The 21053-nt window shown below is 38.7% G+C and overlaps 1 protein-coding gene across 4 annotated transcripts in view; it reads right to left on the bottom strand.

The window, feature by feature from the left end:
- Positions 1-1175: 1175 nt before the first annotated feature.
- The window catches only part of FAM169A (family with sequence similarity 169 member A), a 39171-nt gene continuing 19293 nt past the window's right edge, over positions 1176-21053 (bottom strand). For all 4 annotated transcript variants that reach the window (XM_042012878.1, XM_042012881.1, XM_042012879.1 and 1 more), the window contains exons 6-13: positions 20232-20411; positions 18668-18796; positions 12829-12938; positions 10468-10522; positions 9976-10114; positions 7686-7845; positions 6598-6804; positions 1176-5843 (exon numbers count right to left, since the gene is read on the bottom strand). In XM_042012878.1, the coding sequence (XP_041868812.1) occupies positions 5310-5843; positions 6598-6804; positions 7686-7845; positions 9976-10114; positions 10468-10522; positions 12829-12938; positions 18668-18796; positions 20232-20411 (1514 nt within the window). In that variant the 3' untranslated portion in view covers positions 1176-5309. The remainder of the gene's footprint in view (positions 5844-6597; positions 6805-7685; positions 7846-9975; positions 10115-10467; positions 10523-12828; positions 12939-18667; positions 18797-20231; positions 20412-21053) is intronic.

The raw sequence follows: 21053 nt of genomic DNA on the forward strand, positions 1-21053 counted from the left end.
CTGTGTTGTCCCATCTGTAGTTAGAAGGAAGCATCCAAGATTCATAGGTGCTTGTGGTTGAACAGAATGACAACAGAGGGTCCTCAAAATTCCATACTTAGCATGGAAATTGGCCAGTTAGCACACACAAGTGGGGTTTGGATAAAGGGTAGGGTGAAAAGGAAGAGAGAGATGGAGGGAAGATGGACAAGTGTTGAGCCAGCTGATGGGGTGTCCAGGTCCTGGGGCACATATGTACATGGGCTTTGTGGAGTCATGGGGGTACCTCAACCCCATTCCTGTGCCTGTTCTGTACTGTGTTGTGCTTTATTTTCAGGAAACAGAACAAGGATGTTTGTCCTGGAAAAGTGATACCCTACTTCTGTATGACCCCTGTATGACTGTACTTCAGTCCGTGTCCTGCTCTTTCTCAGTGTGTAATTACCAACAAACCTTATCTTCTATGCTTCTACAAAATTAAGGGGGGGTCCTCTCTGAACCTCATGACTCAGCAGGAGGTCTCCCTCACCCTTTTGCATCCTCTATCTCTGTAAATAATTTTAGATTGATCCTAATTCAATTTTCCTTTGTATGTTTCATCTCTCTAGTAAGTAATAGAGCGAATCTTGCTATAAAACTTTTTTAAGTCATGCTTTTGCATATTTATATTAAACCTGCTTTTGCTAATACCTTTGACAGTGATTCTTTAAGAAACCTAAACCACTCGTGACATACACTCCCCTTCCACCAGGTATGTGTATGCAAGGTAGGACCCTCCTGAGCTTTCTCTTCTTCAGGGAGAAGAACTGCTGCTCCAGCTCTTCTATCACAGGGGCTTCTCCAGTCATGTTTCAGATCTGCAACTCCAGCAGGAAGTCAAGCTAGCTGCTTTTTACCATCTTTGTAACTTCTCTTACACGATCTGACAGAGGAAGTAACTGTAACTACAACCTGTTACAAACTATTCCAATAGTTTAACACATTGCGCCAGTCTAGACTTAATAACTTAGTATGCGTTTTACTTTGTGTAAATGACAAGCGATTTGAAAATAAGAGAGGGTCACAAACCAGTAAGTTATTTGCTTAGAGAGAGGGCATTTTGTCAGAAAAGATAAACCTCCATGTATTCTTATAAAGCAAAATTCTTGTTGCTTTAGTCTTTGCTGGACATTAACAACATGAAGAGAATACTTCAATTTCCTACAACTGTTTGAAAATCTTTATTACATTTAGTGCTATAAATGCATGACTTGTTGGCTGAATAACACAATCGCATTTAGGACATTTTAATGTACCACACTCTAGGGGAGTGTGTTACAGCACCTCTAGTTGGCTTGTCTACAGCAAACTACATCCTAAGTTTACATCAACCTGCATAACTGATATAAACAGCAGAATACATGCTGTAACATTCAGAAGAGCCTATTCTGCTGCTTTTTAAAAATAAAATCTGATGCATAAGATAAAGAAAATTATTTTCATTGACATGAGATTTTTAAATTAATAATTTTTGATTTTTTAAAAACTTCTTTGTAGAAAATAGGTTGTAAAATGACAGTTCCAGCAAATTGAACCACTTTGAAATGTGCTTCCTATATAGCAGAAAGGACCCAAAAACCAAGCAAACAATAATCACAAAATAAAAGTTTATTACTACTTCAAAACATTTCAAAAGCAGCAAAGACAGTACTTAAAAAAAGGAAAAATTAACACAGTAACAAGACCAATGTACAATACTATGCAATAGCAATACATCTTTAATAAGATTTATAAACAGGGTATCACTAGTTTAGAAAACATCTAACACCACATTTGTGAAAATAAATTTAGAAGTGTATCCCCATAGTAATATTTTAGAACAGTCACTTAGAAGCAAGGAAGCTGAAACTTATGCCTATTTGTTGCTAATAGTGTCAATGACATTGTAAATGATCAATTTGATTACTGACATTTACAAATTAAATGGTACAGAAAAGCAGCAAGATTGGACATAATTTGAAATAAGTTAAAGCACTTTTGAAATAAGATGTATACACTTTCATGCGAAGGACTATGAAACAGGAGAACAGCAAACAAGAATTCTGCATTAAATTAAAATTGACCCAGAAAGAATGTGGAAGAAGCAGTACGAGACAGACATTTGAACGAATATTGGATTCAAGTACAAAACCATTTACCATTTAAGTGCAAGGCTGAAGTCACAAATTAATGTTCTTTAAACTCTATTCCTAGACTAAATAAAGCTGAAAAATAATACTGCTTGCTTTCACTGTTCACACATAGTTCCACAGCATGTTGTAATAACATTTGGTACAAACTTGTATAAAGTTGATGTTTCAATCATTCGTTGCTGGTGCAATAAGATCTTAAAAATTATTTAAGAGTTTGATGTTAATAGGACAGTTAATAGTCCCCAAGGTAAAACACTCCCGTCAATATAGTTGTCAAACATGTTCCCTTACATAAGTGTAACAGAATTAATAAGGTATTGAACTACTGTTCCTGTGGGACAATCAGTACAGCAATAAAAACTATTACTTAAAGTCAGTATTTTGATTTTGCTACTCTGCATTTACTGGAGGAAGATTGATGCCAAAGAAGTTGTGGAAATAAAATGTGTCCTTTGGTTCAAAGTACTGCTGCGATCACTGTTAGAACAGTGTCCATTTTTCAAGACTGTACTGGTTATTGGAATTGGAATTGCACCACAACTGCCCACATTCTGTGTAAAAGTCTATATTCATCAGCTATTATGCCAGGTACCCTAGATTTATAAAGATACCTACTCAAGGGTATACTTTTCACATGTGAATTTAAGTTCAGTATTTAAAACTGACTCGCTGAAATGACATCAGAAATGTTATTATTGTTCTCATTAGAAACCAAGACTATCCTAATATCATAATCTCATAATATTTATGTACTTACTCTGCAAATGTCTCGAAAGACACTAATTGAAATTGTTCCAACTTAGCCATGAGAAGTAGAAGCCAGGTGAGTGAAATTACCTTCCCATGAGCAGTTTTCCAACCTCACAGGGACTATAAGTGATAAACATATATATCAAAAATCCACCTATATATCAAAAATGCACCTAGAAGTAATTGAAATTACTACAGCTCATAAGCAAAAGAATCCTTAACTTTTTCAAAGTGGATACATCTGTATCAATTGAAGGATTCAGAAGATTAATCTTCAGTAAACTTGTCCTAAAAATGGAAGATGAGTTGCAATAAACTGTATACAACTGCTCTATTTTAGGCCACAAGTCCTCAAAAATCCCCAATTCTTAGCTATGCAATAGATGTGTTTTCTAGCCACTTCTTTTTTTTAAACAATTAATCTCAGCAGTAAAAGAGAAGCCATAGAGAAGATAACAGAAATTTTGTTTTATATGCTTTATATAAAAAGCTTTATGAGTTTCAGAAATGCTTAAGGTTCACTTGAATATGTTTACATACAATCAGAAAAGATCTTGAATATTTATCAGTCATGGAGTTCATAAAGAGTATCTGTATGTACGTTGATAAGATACTATAGCTACATGCAATAGTTAAGAAACCCAGATTTAAATCCGTAATCTCACGCACCCTGAATCTAGAGTTTAGGTAACACACATTTTTTTAAAAACTGTTTGTTTTTTTTTTTTCTATAAGCTGCCCTTAACAGACTAAAAAGGAGCATGGTACTTCATCAGCTGAAAAAAATAGTATGAATGCATCTTATATAGTTAAAATATCTTATAAATAGAGTTAAACTGTATAAGCATAAAAATCCAAACCCAGATTTTTACATTACCTTCATGAAGGGATAAAAGTTAAGACAGCATTGCAACTATTCAAGTGAACCTAGCTCCTCTGTTTTTGAGACACTGTGAAAGACTAGTTCACTCATCTTGGAAAAGGCATACACAGGACAAAAAGTGGTGTAATTTCCTGTTGTTAGAATCATTGTTCTGTTATTTCTGAGTTTTTAGCCAAATACAAAAGGAGCTGCATTTATTGGAAAGAAACGCATAGCGAACTAAGGAGTAACTTAGGTATGTGTGACAAGTTAAATATATGGTTTGCCAAGAGAACCTCAGAAGGAAAATAAGCATGAAAAGTTTGGGTTTATTCCTGCCTGTATACAGCAAAGTTTGGTTGCTGCTTTTAAGAAAAGTCATGAACTGGGAAGCTATCATCCCAGGAATTACACTCAAGTTGGAAAACAAAAGTGGGAACCAGAAGTATTTGCAAGGTATCACCCACTAACTCCTAAAGGCATAGAAGTTTGGCAAACAAGCATTTGCTGAAATACCCACTAACACTCACACTAATGAATATCACAACCACCTGAAATGTCAGTGCTCACAGGAGTCACACACCTGGAAGACACAACATCTTAATAGTTACCCCACAGCACCAGCCAAGTATTTGGAAAACACAAAGAACCACTTCCATTCGGACCAAAACAAGATCAAGAGTTGTCATATCCTTCTCCTGTAATGCAACAAGTAATCAACTATCCACTCAACACATGCAAGTAGTTAGGAAGGCAGTTCAAATGATTCCATACGGAGGCTACATTCCATACACTCTGGAAAAACTTGGGCTTACCAAAATGCTTGCTTCGGAAGCTACAAATACCTTACTGCGTAGGCATCTCTTAATCTTTGCACAAGAAATCCATTATCAGGAAGCTCTATGGCAGATACTGCACTGGGTTCTATTCAGCTGTTTCAAGTGATTCTCTCGAAAGACAAGTGCTGCTCACGTTGCATTGATCTACTGAGCTACACCTTCTTGTACACTGTGAGACCTAGAATGAAGAATCTTACATTCTTTTAATCTCTTAAGCCTGTGGGAAGGGAACAAGAAGCAAAGAAGGATTTTCCCTTTTCTCTTCAGTTCTCCTTTTCTTCACAGTAGAGAACACAAAGTTATCAAAAAAAACCATTATCTAGAGTGATGTCCAGTGACATGGAAGTCAATAGCAATATAAGGGACCTTGACAGGGCCAGGATTTCACACTGCATTTTAATTCCATGACTGCCACCTCAAATATACAAACTGTTCCCTTTGATAGCACAACTGTATTTATTCAGCATGTATCCATTATGAAGGGAGGAAACTGGCTATTTATTTTCATACTATGAATAAGTTCAATTTCTAGTGGTTAAATTTAAAAAACAAACAAACCAAAACTTGAGGAAAGGTGATGAACTCAAGAGGAAATCTAACCCAGAATTTTAAACAAATGTGTCCTGTGCTGGATATGGTGCAGTTACACCCTAATGTTTTACACAAAATAGCCTTCTTATAAATAGATGAATTATCGCTGTTTCATTTTTAAGCTGGCTTTCCTTTTTTCTTGGGTGGACCTTTGTAGCCTTTGGCCTTTCTTCGCAAGTTTCTCCGATCTACAATGGGTACCTCAATTTCTGCTTCCTCAGAGCTGCTGTCAGCAGCCCTCTCTGCCACTGTCTGCATGTAGTGATCCGTCTGCTCTGGAGACTCTTCTGAGGGCTCTTCCAACTGGTTCTTCTGTGCTTCCTGTCCAGAAGGCTGCTGAAAAGAAACACCCTCAAGTTCAACCATTACCAACGAGCTCTGACTCAAGGCAGCAGGGGCCTCCTGTGAGTTCTGCCCTGCTTCCTCATTTTGATCTTCTAATGAGGAAGGTAAGTTTTCAGAAACAGATTCTTCTGCTGATTCAGTTACCACAGAGTTGGGCAGGCCATTGTCAGAAGGCTCTTCCTTTGATGCCGATGCAGCTGCATCTTCAGTGCTGGTCTTTTCAGGTTCTTGCTGTTCTTCAGTGCCCTCCTTCTCTACTGATGTAACTTCCTCAGTCAGCATTTCTGAATCATTTTCATTTAAAACCTATGGGTGAAGGGTGCCAAGACAATCAAAAGGACAATTAGTTGAAGGTACAAGACACTGAACAACTACTGCCCCTAGCTAGCAACCTCAGAGGATACTTCAGCATTCAGTGGGCTTTTAATTCTACACACATAGCTTGACAAAACAGTCCTTTCCTCCTTTTTGCACAAGACTATTTTGTGACCTGCATTTGATATCCAGAGTTGCTCTCTGATTTTCAAATTATTCAGAATAGTATTGAGGTACAGAAAAAGCACTCTGATATGAATCTCAAGGAAAAAAAATTATTTTAGACAAATGTAATTATCATTTTGCTAGCATATAATAATCTGCTTTTGCACTATAAATAAAAAACCAGTAAAACCTGTGTTCTGAAAGCAAAGGCATTTTAGCAGTAGATGATTATTTGTACACCTCATCAGGCAAGAATTGCTAGACAAAATAAGTATGTGGCTTTTCACTCGAAGCAGTATTTTAGTGAGAAACAGCAGTTTCAAGACAAACTGCTGCAAACGTATCTTTCTTTTGGGTATCACATGCATGTAAGTCCCACTTCTGCACATTGAGACAGAAATGTTAGTGTATTCTCTTTATGGATTTACATCATCTGGCCTAATTATTACTTCTCCCAATAATTTCATGCAATGTTAGGGACTACTTCCTATCTGTTTACTTAACAAAAGAAAAAAAAACCCTGCAAGATACATACAATTTGTAGTAAAAATGACGTCACGTTTTGTTTCAGTTCTCTCACCTTCTCTGATTCAGTGCCTTCTGGAGGTTTTGCTGGAGCCTCAAGGATTAATGGAACAAACAGCGCTACGGGTTCCTTTCCTTGACTCTCAGACAGCAATTTTGATTCGCCACTTGGAACTTCATTTATTGTTTCGCCTTCAGCCATGAGTGAGGTCTTACCAGTTTCTTCTGCTACCTCACCATTAAGAGGTTCTGATGGCATTTCCTAAAAAAATAAGTCACAGTTGTAAGTCAAGAGTATGCCCAGCTATTGTTCCCCAGCACTAATTGCCATATATGTGATCCAAATTTGCAGCTTAATATGAGAAGCAGATAGCTCAGATACCTAGAGCTGAGAAGGCAGAACTGAGAAGGTAGAACTTAATGTAGATTAGCTAACTTAACTAGAGTATTAGTTTGTTGTTGTCACCTGCACTAAATTTCTGACCATAGCTTACACTGTTAGGAGCCAAGACAAGAAGTTTTTGTGCATCTCACATGCATGCATGCTGCAGTCCCTCCTTGATCCCAACACACGTATGATCCACTTTCTCATCCACCAGTAAGAACATAAAAACCAGAGGGCATTGCTACGCACAAAGAATATTCAGAAATTTAAATTCAAGTTGTTAACAAGGTGAAGATAGAAGTTGGATTTAAACTTGATGTTTAAATCCAACAGGCAAGTTTTAAGTGGAGAAGCAAAAAGAGCCAAGAGAAGTCACTGAAGCATACCAGCTATTGACTTGGTCAAATAAACATGTTTTTTATTTAAATTAGAGATACTGGGTCAGATCTTGACCTTATTCCAGTTCTCTGGAATTTCTTATTAGGAGAAATCAATGAAGAAAATTAGGATGGTAGACAAGTTAGAAACTCACCTTACTGAAGATCTATAAACTCTACTGTTCAAAATACGTACAGTGAAATATTCCCTGAAATTAATTCTGTACTAGCCTTAACTTGTCAGACACACTTCTTAAGAAGCACTGGTGCAAAAAATCAAAGAGCTGAGAGTTGCATGGAGCAAGGTAGCAAGGACCATATTTAACAGAAACTGTAGTTGTATTCCAAATTTATCTGCTACTGCTATTCCATCCAGCTCACCTCCGTCTCACTTTGTTTCTCAGAGGGCGACACATGCATCTCCACTTCTAATACAGACTGGCCCTCGTTTTCAACAATTATTTCCTCATCCTTCTCAACAGCATCCACCTTAGGCACTTCCACTAAGTCTTCAGAGCTTTCAGATGCAAGAAGTTCCGGCCTGTAGCAGGTATTAAGATACATCTTTTAGTGTGATACATCTAATTTTGGTGATCTCAGCAGAGAAATTCTTTCATGACCTACTATAAGGTGCTGTAATGCATGCTTGCCATCAGAAATACGGATCAAGAAAACTAAATGCATCTAAAAATGGCTAACTCCTCATTAGGAAAAAAAATGTCAACTAGAAAAATTGCTTTGGCAATTATAAAATGATATCTGTCTTACTTCCATTTTATGGGAAAGAAGTCTGAAATTTCTCTAAGTTTGTTATTTTAAATTTAGAAAGTATTGAAGTATTACATATTTGAAAGCCACAAAGGGGTAAGAAAAGCAGCAGCTTCTTTTTCCCCCCAACCCCACTGTAGAAACAGTTTCAAATTTAGGAATTATGAAAAACTATATTTGTATAATCATTGAAAATACAGATATTACAAAGACCATGACTGGAAAATAATTCAAGGCAATAAACACATTATGGGTGAAGAAGTTGCCATCAGCTAGAGATTACATTAGCAAACAGCTAAATATGAAGTGCTAATGCACTGCCCCACTACTGTAGGGTAATAGCAGTAACTCAAATATTCAGTTCTCATCTTTGAGATGACAAAATTTAGATTAACTGAAACTATTACATACAAGCAAAGAAAAAAGTACATGCAATCTATTTGCAGGAGTCTGCCTTGTGATCTCATAGTAAAGGCAGCACTGGAGGGTTTTGTCCTACGTGCCAGTCTTGAGATGAAGGATAGGAAAATCCATAGACTCCATAGAAAGTCCACAACAGAAGACCCTGTTTCATTTGTTGATGTGCACAGAAGGAAAGAACCAAGCTGATATCCTGTTCCCTTGCCTTCATTTTAGCATTCCTCTTAGCTCTGCTTAAAAACACCATGTAACATCTTGTGTAACAGCAACACCTCATTGACACAATTTTGCAAGGCCCAAAATTTGACATCCAGTATCAGGTAAGTCCTCTCACATACCAACTAGAAAATCATTAGTAGTCACAGCATTTCTTAAGCTGTGGCAGCATCAAACGGTGCCACTTCACCTGTTTGAACCAGCTTAGGGAAGTACATTGACAGTGCAGTGCAGCAATACACTATCTGTAATTCCACAGAGTAATTTAAACACAAAAGTTAGGCAGTACGTACCTAGCTGAAGGCCTCAATTTCACATAAAAAAACCCCACAACTAATTCTGCTTAAAGAAACCTAATGGAACAAGCTTGAGTGATTTCCTAGAAAATGATCAAGTTATCTTCAGTTTGTCAAAAGAGGCTTCGGGGGTTGAATAGGTTTCTTTGGAAAAGAATGAGAGGGAGACATATACACAGAGCAGGATGGGGTGGGCACAGTGTGTCTGAGGGACGAAGGGGCTGTTTATTTACTTAAAATAGGTATTCTGAATGGAAGCCAGTGCAAATTATTACTCCAAGCCCTGTCCTGTAAGAACTGTTATGGTACACAAGTCATACTACTCCTCACATCCACATCTGATAATTGTTACACAGGTTAACATTATTTAAACTGGAAGTGTTTTTGTTTTGTTTTGTTTTTTTCAGGATGTTAGATCAGATATGATGGTTTAAAATATTGTCTGAGAAAAAGGCTTTACTTCGAAGACATATGGCTCCCTGTAACACTTGTTATTAGATGACAAGCAGTAACCAGCTCCCAAACTGACCAGTCAGACCATATTTTACTGCAATATACCAACTGTAACAAGAAGTCAGGAAGGGGTACCTCCTCAAAGACCACACAGAGTATTATGGATACAAGTCCAGATATATTATCTCAAGAAACTATGCTGTGAATACAAATATTTTTACCATTGTACAGATTCAGTTACAACAGAACACTCTCAGCCTTCACTGTTTTCCTGTTACTTCTAGTATCTACTAAGCTTTCACAGGTACTACATTTTGGTGCAATCATTCTTCAGTTGATGCCTCACTTTTCTTTCTTTCTTCCTTTCTTGTATCAGACTTTATTTTAGTAATTTTAAAATCAAGCAAGTAAAGTAGGAAGAATGGAGAAGAAATACCAGTTGCACACTGAGACACTGCTGTAGTTTGTGACTGCCCAAGCAACAAAGTAAGAAATCAGTAAAAACAGGCTCCAAGTACCTGCTTTTGGACACTTGAAGAGCACTTTCCTCATCTCTTTGGGAAGTCTCAGGTCCAGGTTCCTGTCTGTTTTTATTTAGCCTCTGACGCTTTAAATGACTGCTTCGTGTCCAGATGGAAACATGAGCTGTGTTAGGGTCTTAGGAGAATAACACACACACACACACAAAAAAAAAAATTCAAGTGAACAAATTCAGTCTAAGATATTCATATAACCTCCCCACCCAAAATAGTTCAGGAAAGGAACTGAGTGCCCCTAAAACAGCATTTCATTGTGGTACTTTTTTTCTGAATAGTCTCTTTACCAAGACTCATAACAATTTTATCTGAATTCCTCTTAAAGTTTAATGGGTTGAGTCTCAGCACCTTAGAGGAAAGCCTGTTTTTATATATACTTTACTTATTAATGAAGTAAAATGTAAAGCTGCAAAATAGCCTGCAAAATTATTGATCTACAGTAATTGCAATACTGATAATCAAGGTTATTTTTACCTTCAGATGTACTTGCATGGACATCTGTTGATTCTTTACCTTTTTGAGAGTCAGTCTGTGAAGCAAAAGCAAAGCTAATGTTATTCTAAAACTTTCTGAATTGACAAAAATAGCTTCATAATCCTACCTATGGCTGCATCTTCCTAAAGCACTATTTCATAGTAATAATCCTATAAAACAGCAGCTACAATAATTCTTCATTTATATCTAAGTCTTCTGCCTCAACAAATTTAGTATTTTTTTTTAAATTTATCTTTATGTAATGGATGACTAGTTTTTCTGTGTTTTACTTTTGGCCTCAATGTAGACAATAAGATTTGAAAGTGACATGTCACTATAAACAATAGTGCTACCGAAGTTTTTTTCCTAACAGTTCTGTTTATAACAAGTGCCCATGTAATTCAATTATAGGAGCCTCTTTCTGTTTGTTTCCCCTTTCTGTATAAACCCAAGGGACTACACTACACTGGTTGGCGAAATTTAATTGCAAAGTCTTATTTTTATACTTGTATCCTATCTTATAGTTTTAGTTTTATCATTATATGCAACAGGATACGGCAAGCCATGTAAAAAATGGGAAAAAACAGAACTTGGTGATTTATCAGTAATGCAGCTTACATGCATAGTCAGCACAAGAGGCTGCTGCTTGGGTCCCTTGCCCTAGAGCTTTTTTGTCTCCTGTTTCTCCACACCATCCCAATATTTAAATTTTTTCTGCAGCTTAGCTGAGGATTCAGCACTTGATACACTAAAGTGAGTACAAGCTGTACACATTAAAATAAAATTATGTATGTTGGTTTTTCTTAGCTGCTAATAGTAATCTGGAACAGCAATTATCAGCATCCTGGTCCACTTCTCCAGTCTCACTTCCAGTACTATGGAAGAAGGCCAGCAAAAAGTGGCAATGTCTACATTCAGCTGTTCGAAGTAGTTTCAAGTGAATTTTAAATATATAAGAATTTGTAGACTAACAACAAATGCTTTTAGAATCAAAACGCACAAAATAGGAAGCATTAAGCAAAAAGTTGAACATTAAAGTTGGGGAATGTTTTTTCATGGTTTGGGGAAAGGTGGAGTATTTTCTTTTCTTAGATGGTCCAACAATTTTCAAACCATTGCAGAACTGCTTATAGATACTGCAGATGCCAATTGTAGAGCTGCCAGCAGTTTTACCAGCCTATGAGGAGTTGGGGCACTTTGGTATCTACTGTCTTTTCCTCTGGAAAAAGGCAAGAGGCAGGGTTTTACTTCTTAACTCACAGCAACAAAAATCAAAAGAACTACTATCAATCTGCTATTTTCTGCAAGTATACCCATATATCTCTATAACCAAAATATGTTAAGTTTTTAGATAATTTCGCTGATATCATTATTGGAATCTATCTAAAACTCAGGGATGAGGTTAAAGACACTGTTACAAAAGAAAGATAACTAAGAGTTATTGCGTCTGGTCATTGAGAGATTAAAACATCACTATTTTTCTGTCCATTTTGCTTTGGGAAATACTAATTTTCTCAATTGGGAAAACTTGACTTAAATTCCAAATCTAAAGTTTAAATATTAATAGCTGAGAGTATTGATTTAGCCATTATTTCCCATTTTTAATTAAAGCACTGACTTCTATGAAAGCATGGTTGTGTCAATAATACAGACAAGTCCTAAAGCACACAAATCCATGCTCATGGTATTTGGAGCTACAAATGACTGTCAAGCACATCCTGTGTGGCCTCAGAACACAAATGAAATAGAGGAAGAGCTTCATAATATTCAATGACCCAAATATATTCATGACCACACGTCCATGCGTAGCTGTAATCTGGTTGCTACACGAAATACAAAGAAAGCTGCAGTCTTTTTGTACGGACAATGTATAACTCTCCAAGCAAACTTAATATTTGTCATTGTATTGAACTGTGACATGGACACGTACCTCTAAAAACAGCCTCTCTAAACATTTTAATCTCAGAGACAGTTGAAATAATCTCCTTTACATAATCTGCTAGTAAATAGCTCAGATTGCAGGCGCTGACAGCTGTGGCACAGACTGTCTACGTGGTGGTAGCCCCATCACAAAAAAAAAAACAAAAAAAAACCCAAAACACAAACCCAAAACCAAACAAAGCAAACAAACAAAACAAAAATAGAACAAAAATACCGAAAAACTACCAACCCAGCTTAGTCATTAGCATTACATCAGTGGGAAGCATTACACCCACACAGAAAGCAACAAAACCATTTGTCTTTTATATATTATGGTCCTGAGCCCATTCAATTATAATGATACGGGCAAAAATAATTCCTCATAACTTGTTTTTCAGTAACAATGCAATCGAAACAAGAGGTAACAGACTGTGTACCTACACTTAGCTGTGTTTCTACCTCAGTCCTTGGTCCACTTGCTTCAGATACTGCAGACTGACAAAAATTATCCTCTGCTTGCAAACTCTTATTTTCCTTCTTCAAGGCTTCTCCTGTGAAGATTTAAGAGAGGAAACAGGGAAAGAGAAAATTATAGTACCTTTATATAACAATCAACCATTTGCCCTGCTTTCAGCTGGGATAGAGTTACTTTTCTTCCAAGTAGCTCTTACAGTGCTGTGTCTTGAATTTAGTGTGAGATAACACACTGAGGTTTTTGTTGTGCCAAATAGTCATTAACCTAAGTCAAGCGCTTTTCACATTCTTATGCTGAGTGAGCAGGTGCACAAGAAGCTGGGGATGGGACACAGCCAGGACAATTGACCAAAGGAATTTTCCACACAACAATGTCAAGCCCAGTATATAAACTGGGAGGGGCTAGTCACTGCAACTGCATTGTGCACCAACTTTCTCTCCTGAGTTTTATTTTTCTGGTTTTGTTGTCTCCCTTTTCATTATAATTATTGTTATATTATGCTTCTGTTTAATTTTATTTCAATTATTAAGCTGTTCCAGTCTCAACCCAGAAGTTTTACATTTTTTTCAGATTCTCCTCCCTACCCCAGTAAGGGGGGAACAAGCAGGTGTGTGGCACTTAATTGCTTCTCAGTTGTGAAAGAAAGGTCTTCAAAGAAGACATTCCATGTCACCCAGGCAAGTGGACCACCGTGGTGAGAGAAGTGTCTAGTACCTGAGGGAGCTAGCTGTACTAGAGATGATTTGTTATGACCCAAAGAATGTGCAGTCACATACAGATCTAGACAAAGTCCAGTGCACATAACCCACATGGTAGATACTTGCATATGTAGCGCACTATCATCATGTGCCAACTCATTGGCATTAATAACCTGGAGAGATGAAGAAGTACCTATGGTGCATGAAGCAGCTTGCTAACTCTGGGACCACAAAGAAAATCTCTCTGCCTACCTATGGACTTGCCTCTCAATTGTGAAAAAACCTGTTTAAAAAGTATTAAAAACAGCTCCAGGAGTTCCAGCAACAAATAGAAGATAGGTTCTACTCCTTACCTGTACAGACAAGTATCTCAGCTATTAACAGTATTCACAGCTATTAACTGCATTCTTTTGCTCAAGAAAGAGGATATAGGGTAGGTACACACCAAGGTTTTTAAAATCCTGTGGGTTTACCTGTGGGTAAACCTAGAAATCCTAGAAAGGATATGAAAAAAATGAGATGGAAAATCCACCTCCACTCTAGAGGCATGGGCACATGAACTGCAAGGAAAAACAATCACAAATGTGGATTCTGCCGGGAAAATTGCTGCTCCAGTCTCCAGTAGGCAGTTCCCCAGACACAGTGGAATGGCTAATCTTACTTCTGATTCTATGGTGAAGAATTCTAATCCTTTTTCACAAGAAGTGGATGGAGAATTCTATATCCAGTACTAGAGGGCCCCTGCCTCCCGTCACTGGGAGAAGAAGATCAGTTAAGTTCACTGGACTGTGTGGATCCAGTGGCCTAGAATGTCAAACCCACAGGAGAATAAGGCTCTAATAGCATTAGTGCATAGTGTGCCATAATGCCATCAAGCATTTGTAGTTCTGGAGTGACAGGGGGATCCCAACAGCTGACTATACTGGAGGCTGAGACTAGCCTGACTGGGAATGAGTGGCAAAAGCATACCACTGTGACTGGCCCAGAGGCTCCATGCATCTTTGGCACAGACTATCTCAGGAGAGGATATTTCAAGGGCCCAAAAGAGTATCACCGGCTGCCTTGGAGACAAAGGAAATTTAAGCAGCTGTCTGCCTGGCCTCTTCTCTCAGAGGACACTTCTGTTGTGGGGTTGTTGAAGAATATCAGGAGCCAGTCACTACCACAATGGTGCACCAGCAGCAATACTGCACCAACCAGACTGTCCAGGAATCTTGAAAGTGATCAAGGACTGGCCTGAAAAGATTTTGGAACATCGCTACAGGAGAAGGTGACCCATATTGAAGAGGACACCCTGTCTAATAAATTACCAGAAAATGAGGAGTAATATGCCTTATTTACTGATTGTTCTGCCACATTGTTGGAAAGGAGCAGAGATTGAGTCTCCTGTGACAAGTCGCTGAAGGAGAAGGTGAATCAACTGAGTTTGCAGAGGAGAAAGCCATCCAGCTGGCTTTAAACACTGCTGAATGAAAAAAATGGCCAGTATTTTAGTTCTATACTGACTCATGTGCAGTGGCAAACGCTTTGTGGGGTGGTTGCAGTGATGGAAAGGAGAGCGACTGGCAGCACAAAGGTGAGGCCATCTGAGCTGCCACATTGTAACAAGATACTGCCGTCTAGATGAGAACCTGGTTGTGAAAATACCTTAGAGATGGACACACCCAAGAACTGGGCCAGATAGGAACTCCAGAACAACCAGAAAGTGCATCAGGCGGCTAAGACTGAAGTGACTCAGGTGAATCAGAATTGGAACAGAAGGGAAAATTATTTCTAGCTTGGTGCACCCATGACACCTCAGATAATTAACGATGAGATGCAAATTATAGATGGACACATGATCCAGGGGTGGACTTGACCATGGACACAATTGCACAGATTAGCCATGAATATGAAACATGCACTGCAATTAAACAGGCCAAGTGGTTAAAGCCTCTCTAGTATGGAGAACGACAGCTGAAATAGAAATATGGTGAGACTGGGCAGATAGACTATATCACACTCCCCCAAAACTGCCAAGGAAAGTGTCATGTGCTTTTAATGGTGGAAGCAACCACTAAAGGAGAAAGAACATAGCCTGTACTCCATATCACCACTAGGAACAGTGGACCTTAAGAAGGAAACCCTAAGAAGGTGACAGAGTGTCCCAGAAATTCCAGAAAGAGTTAGTGGGATTCCTTTCCCAAACAACATCATAGACAACTGAGCCAAAGACCATGGCATTGAGTGGGAATATCATGCTCTCTGTCAGGCACCAGCCTCCAGAAGAATGAAATTATACAACAGACTGTTACCCATTTACCCAGGAACACTGGGTGGCAGGACCTTCAAACATTGGGACACACATTTAGCAGAAGCCACCTGTTAAGTAAACACTAGGGAATCTGACAGTCAGTCTGGCGCAGCACAATCCAAACTTATACACACTGTAGAAAGGGATAAATTTCCTGTAGTGCTCATAAATACACAGGGGAAAACAGTCTGGGTTATTCCTGCTTCAGGAAAAGGCAAAAAAATTTGTGAAACTGAGTTTGCTCAAGCACCTGGGTCCACTTACAATGTAATGCAGGGAGATGGAGAAGTCCTTTGCATTCCTTATGGGGATTGGATTTTGGGTGAGGGTAGCCAAAAAATTAAATTGCATGTTGTTTATTGCAATATAACACTGTTTACTGTCTCTTTCATGGTTATGTGCCCATCACTGAACTGGGCACCTCACAGCACCTGCTTTCACCATTCTGAATTTTGGGATCTGAACCTGATTCCCATTCAATTGCCATTTCAAGAGTATTACAGTAAAAATCACCCAGACCAATGAAGAATTAACTTCATGAAACCAAGCAAGCGCAGTGGTGATGTACGCAGAACCGGCTCCAGCATGTAACAATCTAGCTTCATGCAAAATCTTTTCTGGCCAGAAAGACTGTAACGACAGATGGAGCTCAAAGTCATGGACTAAATGAACTCAACAGACATTTTAGAGGCATAGCCCATTGTCATAGGTTAGCAAGCATAGTCCCGGAAGGGATGTCCTTGCTAAGGGGTGCTTACAGTTTCCTCTGGGACCTGACAGAACCTATCAGCTGGCCAGTTTGAATATGGACAATTCTTTAAGCCACTTAAAGTTGTGACCGCCTCTGTGATCCACATTTAAGAGTAGACAAACTCCCCCCCCAAGCTCGCTCTCGTTTCCGGCGCTGGCACAGGTGGCTGCGGGCCCCGTGTGGGGGCCAGCGGGCCCGGCCAGGCCCTGCTTGGGCCAGGCCGGGCCAGGCCACGGCCATCCTGGAGCTGATGGACCTGTTCCAGCCGTGGAACCCCCCCCCACATCCCTGCTGTGGGCAGCTGGAGCGGCTCGGCTCTCCCCCCTCTCCACTTCGATAAGAAAAATTCAACATTCCAGCTGCAAAGCTGCAAGGCCTAGGTGAGATTAACCCTTTTATTGTTGTGAAGAGCTGAAAACCTGAGGGAAGAGAGAGAGGAGATGCTTAAAGCTGAAATGCTGTTGTGAAGCTATGATATATCAGAGTATCCCATTGTAATTTCATGAAGATATGGGGGGTGGAGTGTTCGACTCGTAAGCAAAAGCACCTGTGCTGAGATAGGCAGATGCTGAAGCAGCTGTAATTTCATGAGAAGTTTGGACAGGGAGAGATGGACCAGATGAGGACTTTTGCTCCAAATGGAAAAGGAGAAAACCTCAGTTCCTAGAGATGCTCCCAGAGATAGTCCTAACAATGAAGATGAGGAAGACCCTTTGCTCCCAGGGAAGGAGAAGGGCCTCTGTTTTTTTGTTTCTGAACGGCTCAACCTTAAAAAACTTCGAGAGTGGACCCTCGAAAGCAGTTGTGGGAAAAGCTGCAACTCGGGGGAAGGGACTCACATGCGAGCAGAGAGAGTCCTCTTCCTAAATGGACTGAACAATATTTGGAAGCGGGCGGCTGTCTCGTTGTGATAATGTGTTCATAGCATGAGCAAGAAGAGACTTCTCTTTCTAAATGGACTGAACAAGGTTATTATGGAAGTGGTAAACAGACTGAACATCTTAAGGGTTGTCTTTTCACATTGTCAGTGGGAGAAGGGAGGAAGGTGGGGGGAGGAGGAGAGTTCTGAAGGTGGTATAATTTTTTTTTCCCTTCTTTTAGGTCTGTTAATAAACTTCTTTATATTCTTTCAAGTTTGGTGCCTGCTTTGCGTTTCTCCTAATTCTTATCTCACAGAAGATAAACAGTAATGAGTATTTTAGACCAAACCACTACACCCATAGACTAAGGGAATAATACATGTGTGTGATGTATGTGTACATAACAGAAGACAGGAAAGGTAATGGTGTATGGTAAATAATGGAACCTGGGCATGACATAAAAGACACACGAAATAAGGAGAGGATATCATCCCACTTCCAGGAGGGAAAGAATTAATTTTCTTCCTAGTAGATAGCACAGTGCTGTATTTTGAATTTAGTGTGACAATAATGTTGATAACACACTGTTTTCACTGCTGCTGAGTAGTGTTCACCCTGTGTCAAGGATTTTCCAGTTTCAAGACGCTTTGCCAGTGAGCAGGCGCACAAGACTCTGGGAGGGACCACAGCTAGGACAACTGACCTGAACTGGCCAAAGGGATATTCCACACCACAGAACATCCTGTTCTGTATATAAACTGGGAACAGTTGGCTAGGAGGGGCTGATGGCTGTTTGGGGATTGGCTCAGCATCAGTCAGCAGGTAGTAAGCAACTGCATTGTGTACCCCTTCTCTCTTTTGGGTTTTATTTCTCTGCTTCTGTTTCCTTTTTTATTATATTTATTATATTTTATCTTATTTCAATTATTGAACTGTTCTTATCTCAACCCACAGGTATTACTTTTTTTCCAGACTCTCCTTCCCATCCCACTGGGAGAGGACAGGGTGAACAAGCAGCTACATGGTACTTAGCTGCCAGCTGGGGTTAAACCACAACACTGTTCCAAATATGATCTCACAGGTCTCAGGACAAATAGAAATCTTTCTGCTAGTTTCTACTCAGTGTTCACAGAAGTCACTCTTGTAGAGTGTTTGTTCAACTTTTATAAAGTGCCAGAAAACAACAAAACAAAGAATCCATACCTGCAATTTTGAGATCTTCCTTTTGCACTATAGACATAATAGACTTCCTCTGGAACCAATCTCCTCCTCCCTCCACTTGCCACAAAAGGTTTTTATCCTCAGGGTACTTCTCAAGGTACTGCTTACAAGCTGAGCAAACACAAGAAAAAACACTATGTTACAGATACTATATACTCAGATATACCTATTTTTTAAAGTTTGTCTGAAATCAATTTACTTCGCAATCTACCATCATACACAAACAACAACAGAAAGAACTGTTTAACTAAATAGTTGAATCTGAAATAAACAATACTGCTTTACCTTACACATCCTTCTTAATTAATTCTTTCTTCAGGTTTAAATACTTTGCATTATTATCTTAAACTGCAAACAAAGATGAATTAAATTTTCTTGTTTTCCTGGTACCCACTTGAGAGTTTTGAAACTTCACTAGTCACTGTTCCTACCAATTACAAGATCCAATTTAAGACAGAAGGGTTTTTTCTTCAGCAGAGGAGGTAGTCAAGTGTTTTTTGTCACCCCACACTGTAGTAGGCACCTGTGAAAGCACTCCCTGGGAGTGTTAACATGTTACCATTGAATGGTTAATCAAAGTTCATTTCTAGAATATTTCCTATGTTGCTGTCCTTCCATCTCTTTTCTCTCTATACCTGTATCAAATATACAGGTGAACAGGCATGCTTTAACATCATTTTTTGGCAGTTCCTAGAAAAACCACCATTTTTCACCTGGTTCACTACTGATGCACAGTTTCAGAGCACAGGATCCCCACTGTGTCATTTCTTGACCACAGAAATGAATTAGTCATTAAATTCTGCTCAAGTAACTTTCCTTGAAGCCTAAAAATCAGGTCTTATCAGATCCAGTGACAGACTGTGCTGCCTGGAAAAGCAGAACATTTCTACAGGTTAAGAAGGCCAGATAAGTGTGTTCATAGAAGGAACCCTGGCAAATGGCCCAAGAACAGAACATGCCTTGAGAAACAGGGCAAAAGAAATGTGCTTCTTGTCTGAACACAGTCCCAAGAACATAGTTTCCACAATCCATGTAATTTCCTGTATGACATAGCCTCCTAGGTTGCTAAAGGAAGAACCATAAGTGTTTTCCTTGTATTTTAGAACTGTGCCTTCTCATACACAAGTTAAAGGAGAGCCTAGAATGTCCTCTTGACCAGAAGTTCAGAGAAAGCATGAATTAAACAACCTCATGACATTTAGGTGTGAGCAAGGAAAAGGTGCAACAAGGCAGATACACATTAGATCCCATACAGAAACACTTCAGCCCATTCTGCAGGCTTGTTGGGGGAAAAGGGACAGCGGTAAACTTCACAGTAGCAGAAAGCCAACAGAGTTCAAATAACCTAGTTTTACACAGAGGATTAAAAATTGAATCAGGAACTACTTCATCTTAAACAAATCAGGATTTTTAGCATCCACCAAAGCGCAGAAATTAATGTAGAGCCTGAGGATGAGGCCACAAACATGGAACTTGAATGACAGTACTCATTTGGATATGTAAAGAAACCACAAAGAAGATCCAAAGAAAAAATTAAAGAGCTTGCCTGTATACATGAACGGTGACAGTGGATATCGTAGGCCAAGAGGCTCTTCAGTAAAGGAATCTACAAAGTCTTCCAACATGATTAGCCCAGAGTCTTTCCCACGATGTTTCTTTCTAACAAACATTGTGTCTAGCACTGGCAACTTATACTTCTGACGAAGAAGAGAGCTACAAACACTTCCTGAAATAATCAGAGGGAAAACAATATCCATCAGTATGGATGACATAACTGCATGCTGACTGACGTGCTGCAGCATATTTAAATAAATACTTTTGTAAGTTATAAAAATTCCAAACTATATAATGGTAAGAGCAAGTAAAGTTATAAAAATAATGTATAACTTTATTAAAAATAAATAATTGCTATTAGTAATTTTTTATCTCTTTTGGGCAAGCTTCATAAGCTTGCCAAGATACATCAATTGAATAATGTAACAGAAAAAGTCTGTAGTACCAGAAAACAATAGAGAAGACAGAAGAAAGGCTCACTTTGAAATCTCACTATACAGTTCCATATGAAAACTATAGTAAAAATGAAGCTGAAAGATGGAGGAGGGGATAGGAGAAAACAAAATTATTTAATTATACTTTTATGCTGATTACATGACTTCTCATGATAATTATGAAGACTAATTCAGTTCTTGTTTAAAGACTGAAACAATTATTCCAATTTTTTAAATGAAGACACAAAAACCCTAGGACGTTTTACATTGAAATTCTCCCATAAACAACATATTATCCTAAATTAAACAAAGATGGAACAGATAGTCACAACATGTAGGTACCTGCTTATAAAGCCTGCTAATACAATATCCTTCAAATA

This window comes from Corvus kubaryi, unplaced genomic scaffold, assembly GCF_017639235.1.
Source record: "Corvus kubaryi isolate FWS band 111438036 unplaced genomic scaffold, C.kubaryi_AGA036_p1.0 split1-37296, whole genome shotgun sequence".
In the NCBI taxonomy this organism is placed as follows: Eukaryota; Metazoa; Chordata; class Aves; order Passeriformes; family Corvidae; genus Corvus; species Corvus kubaryi.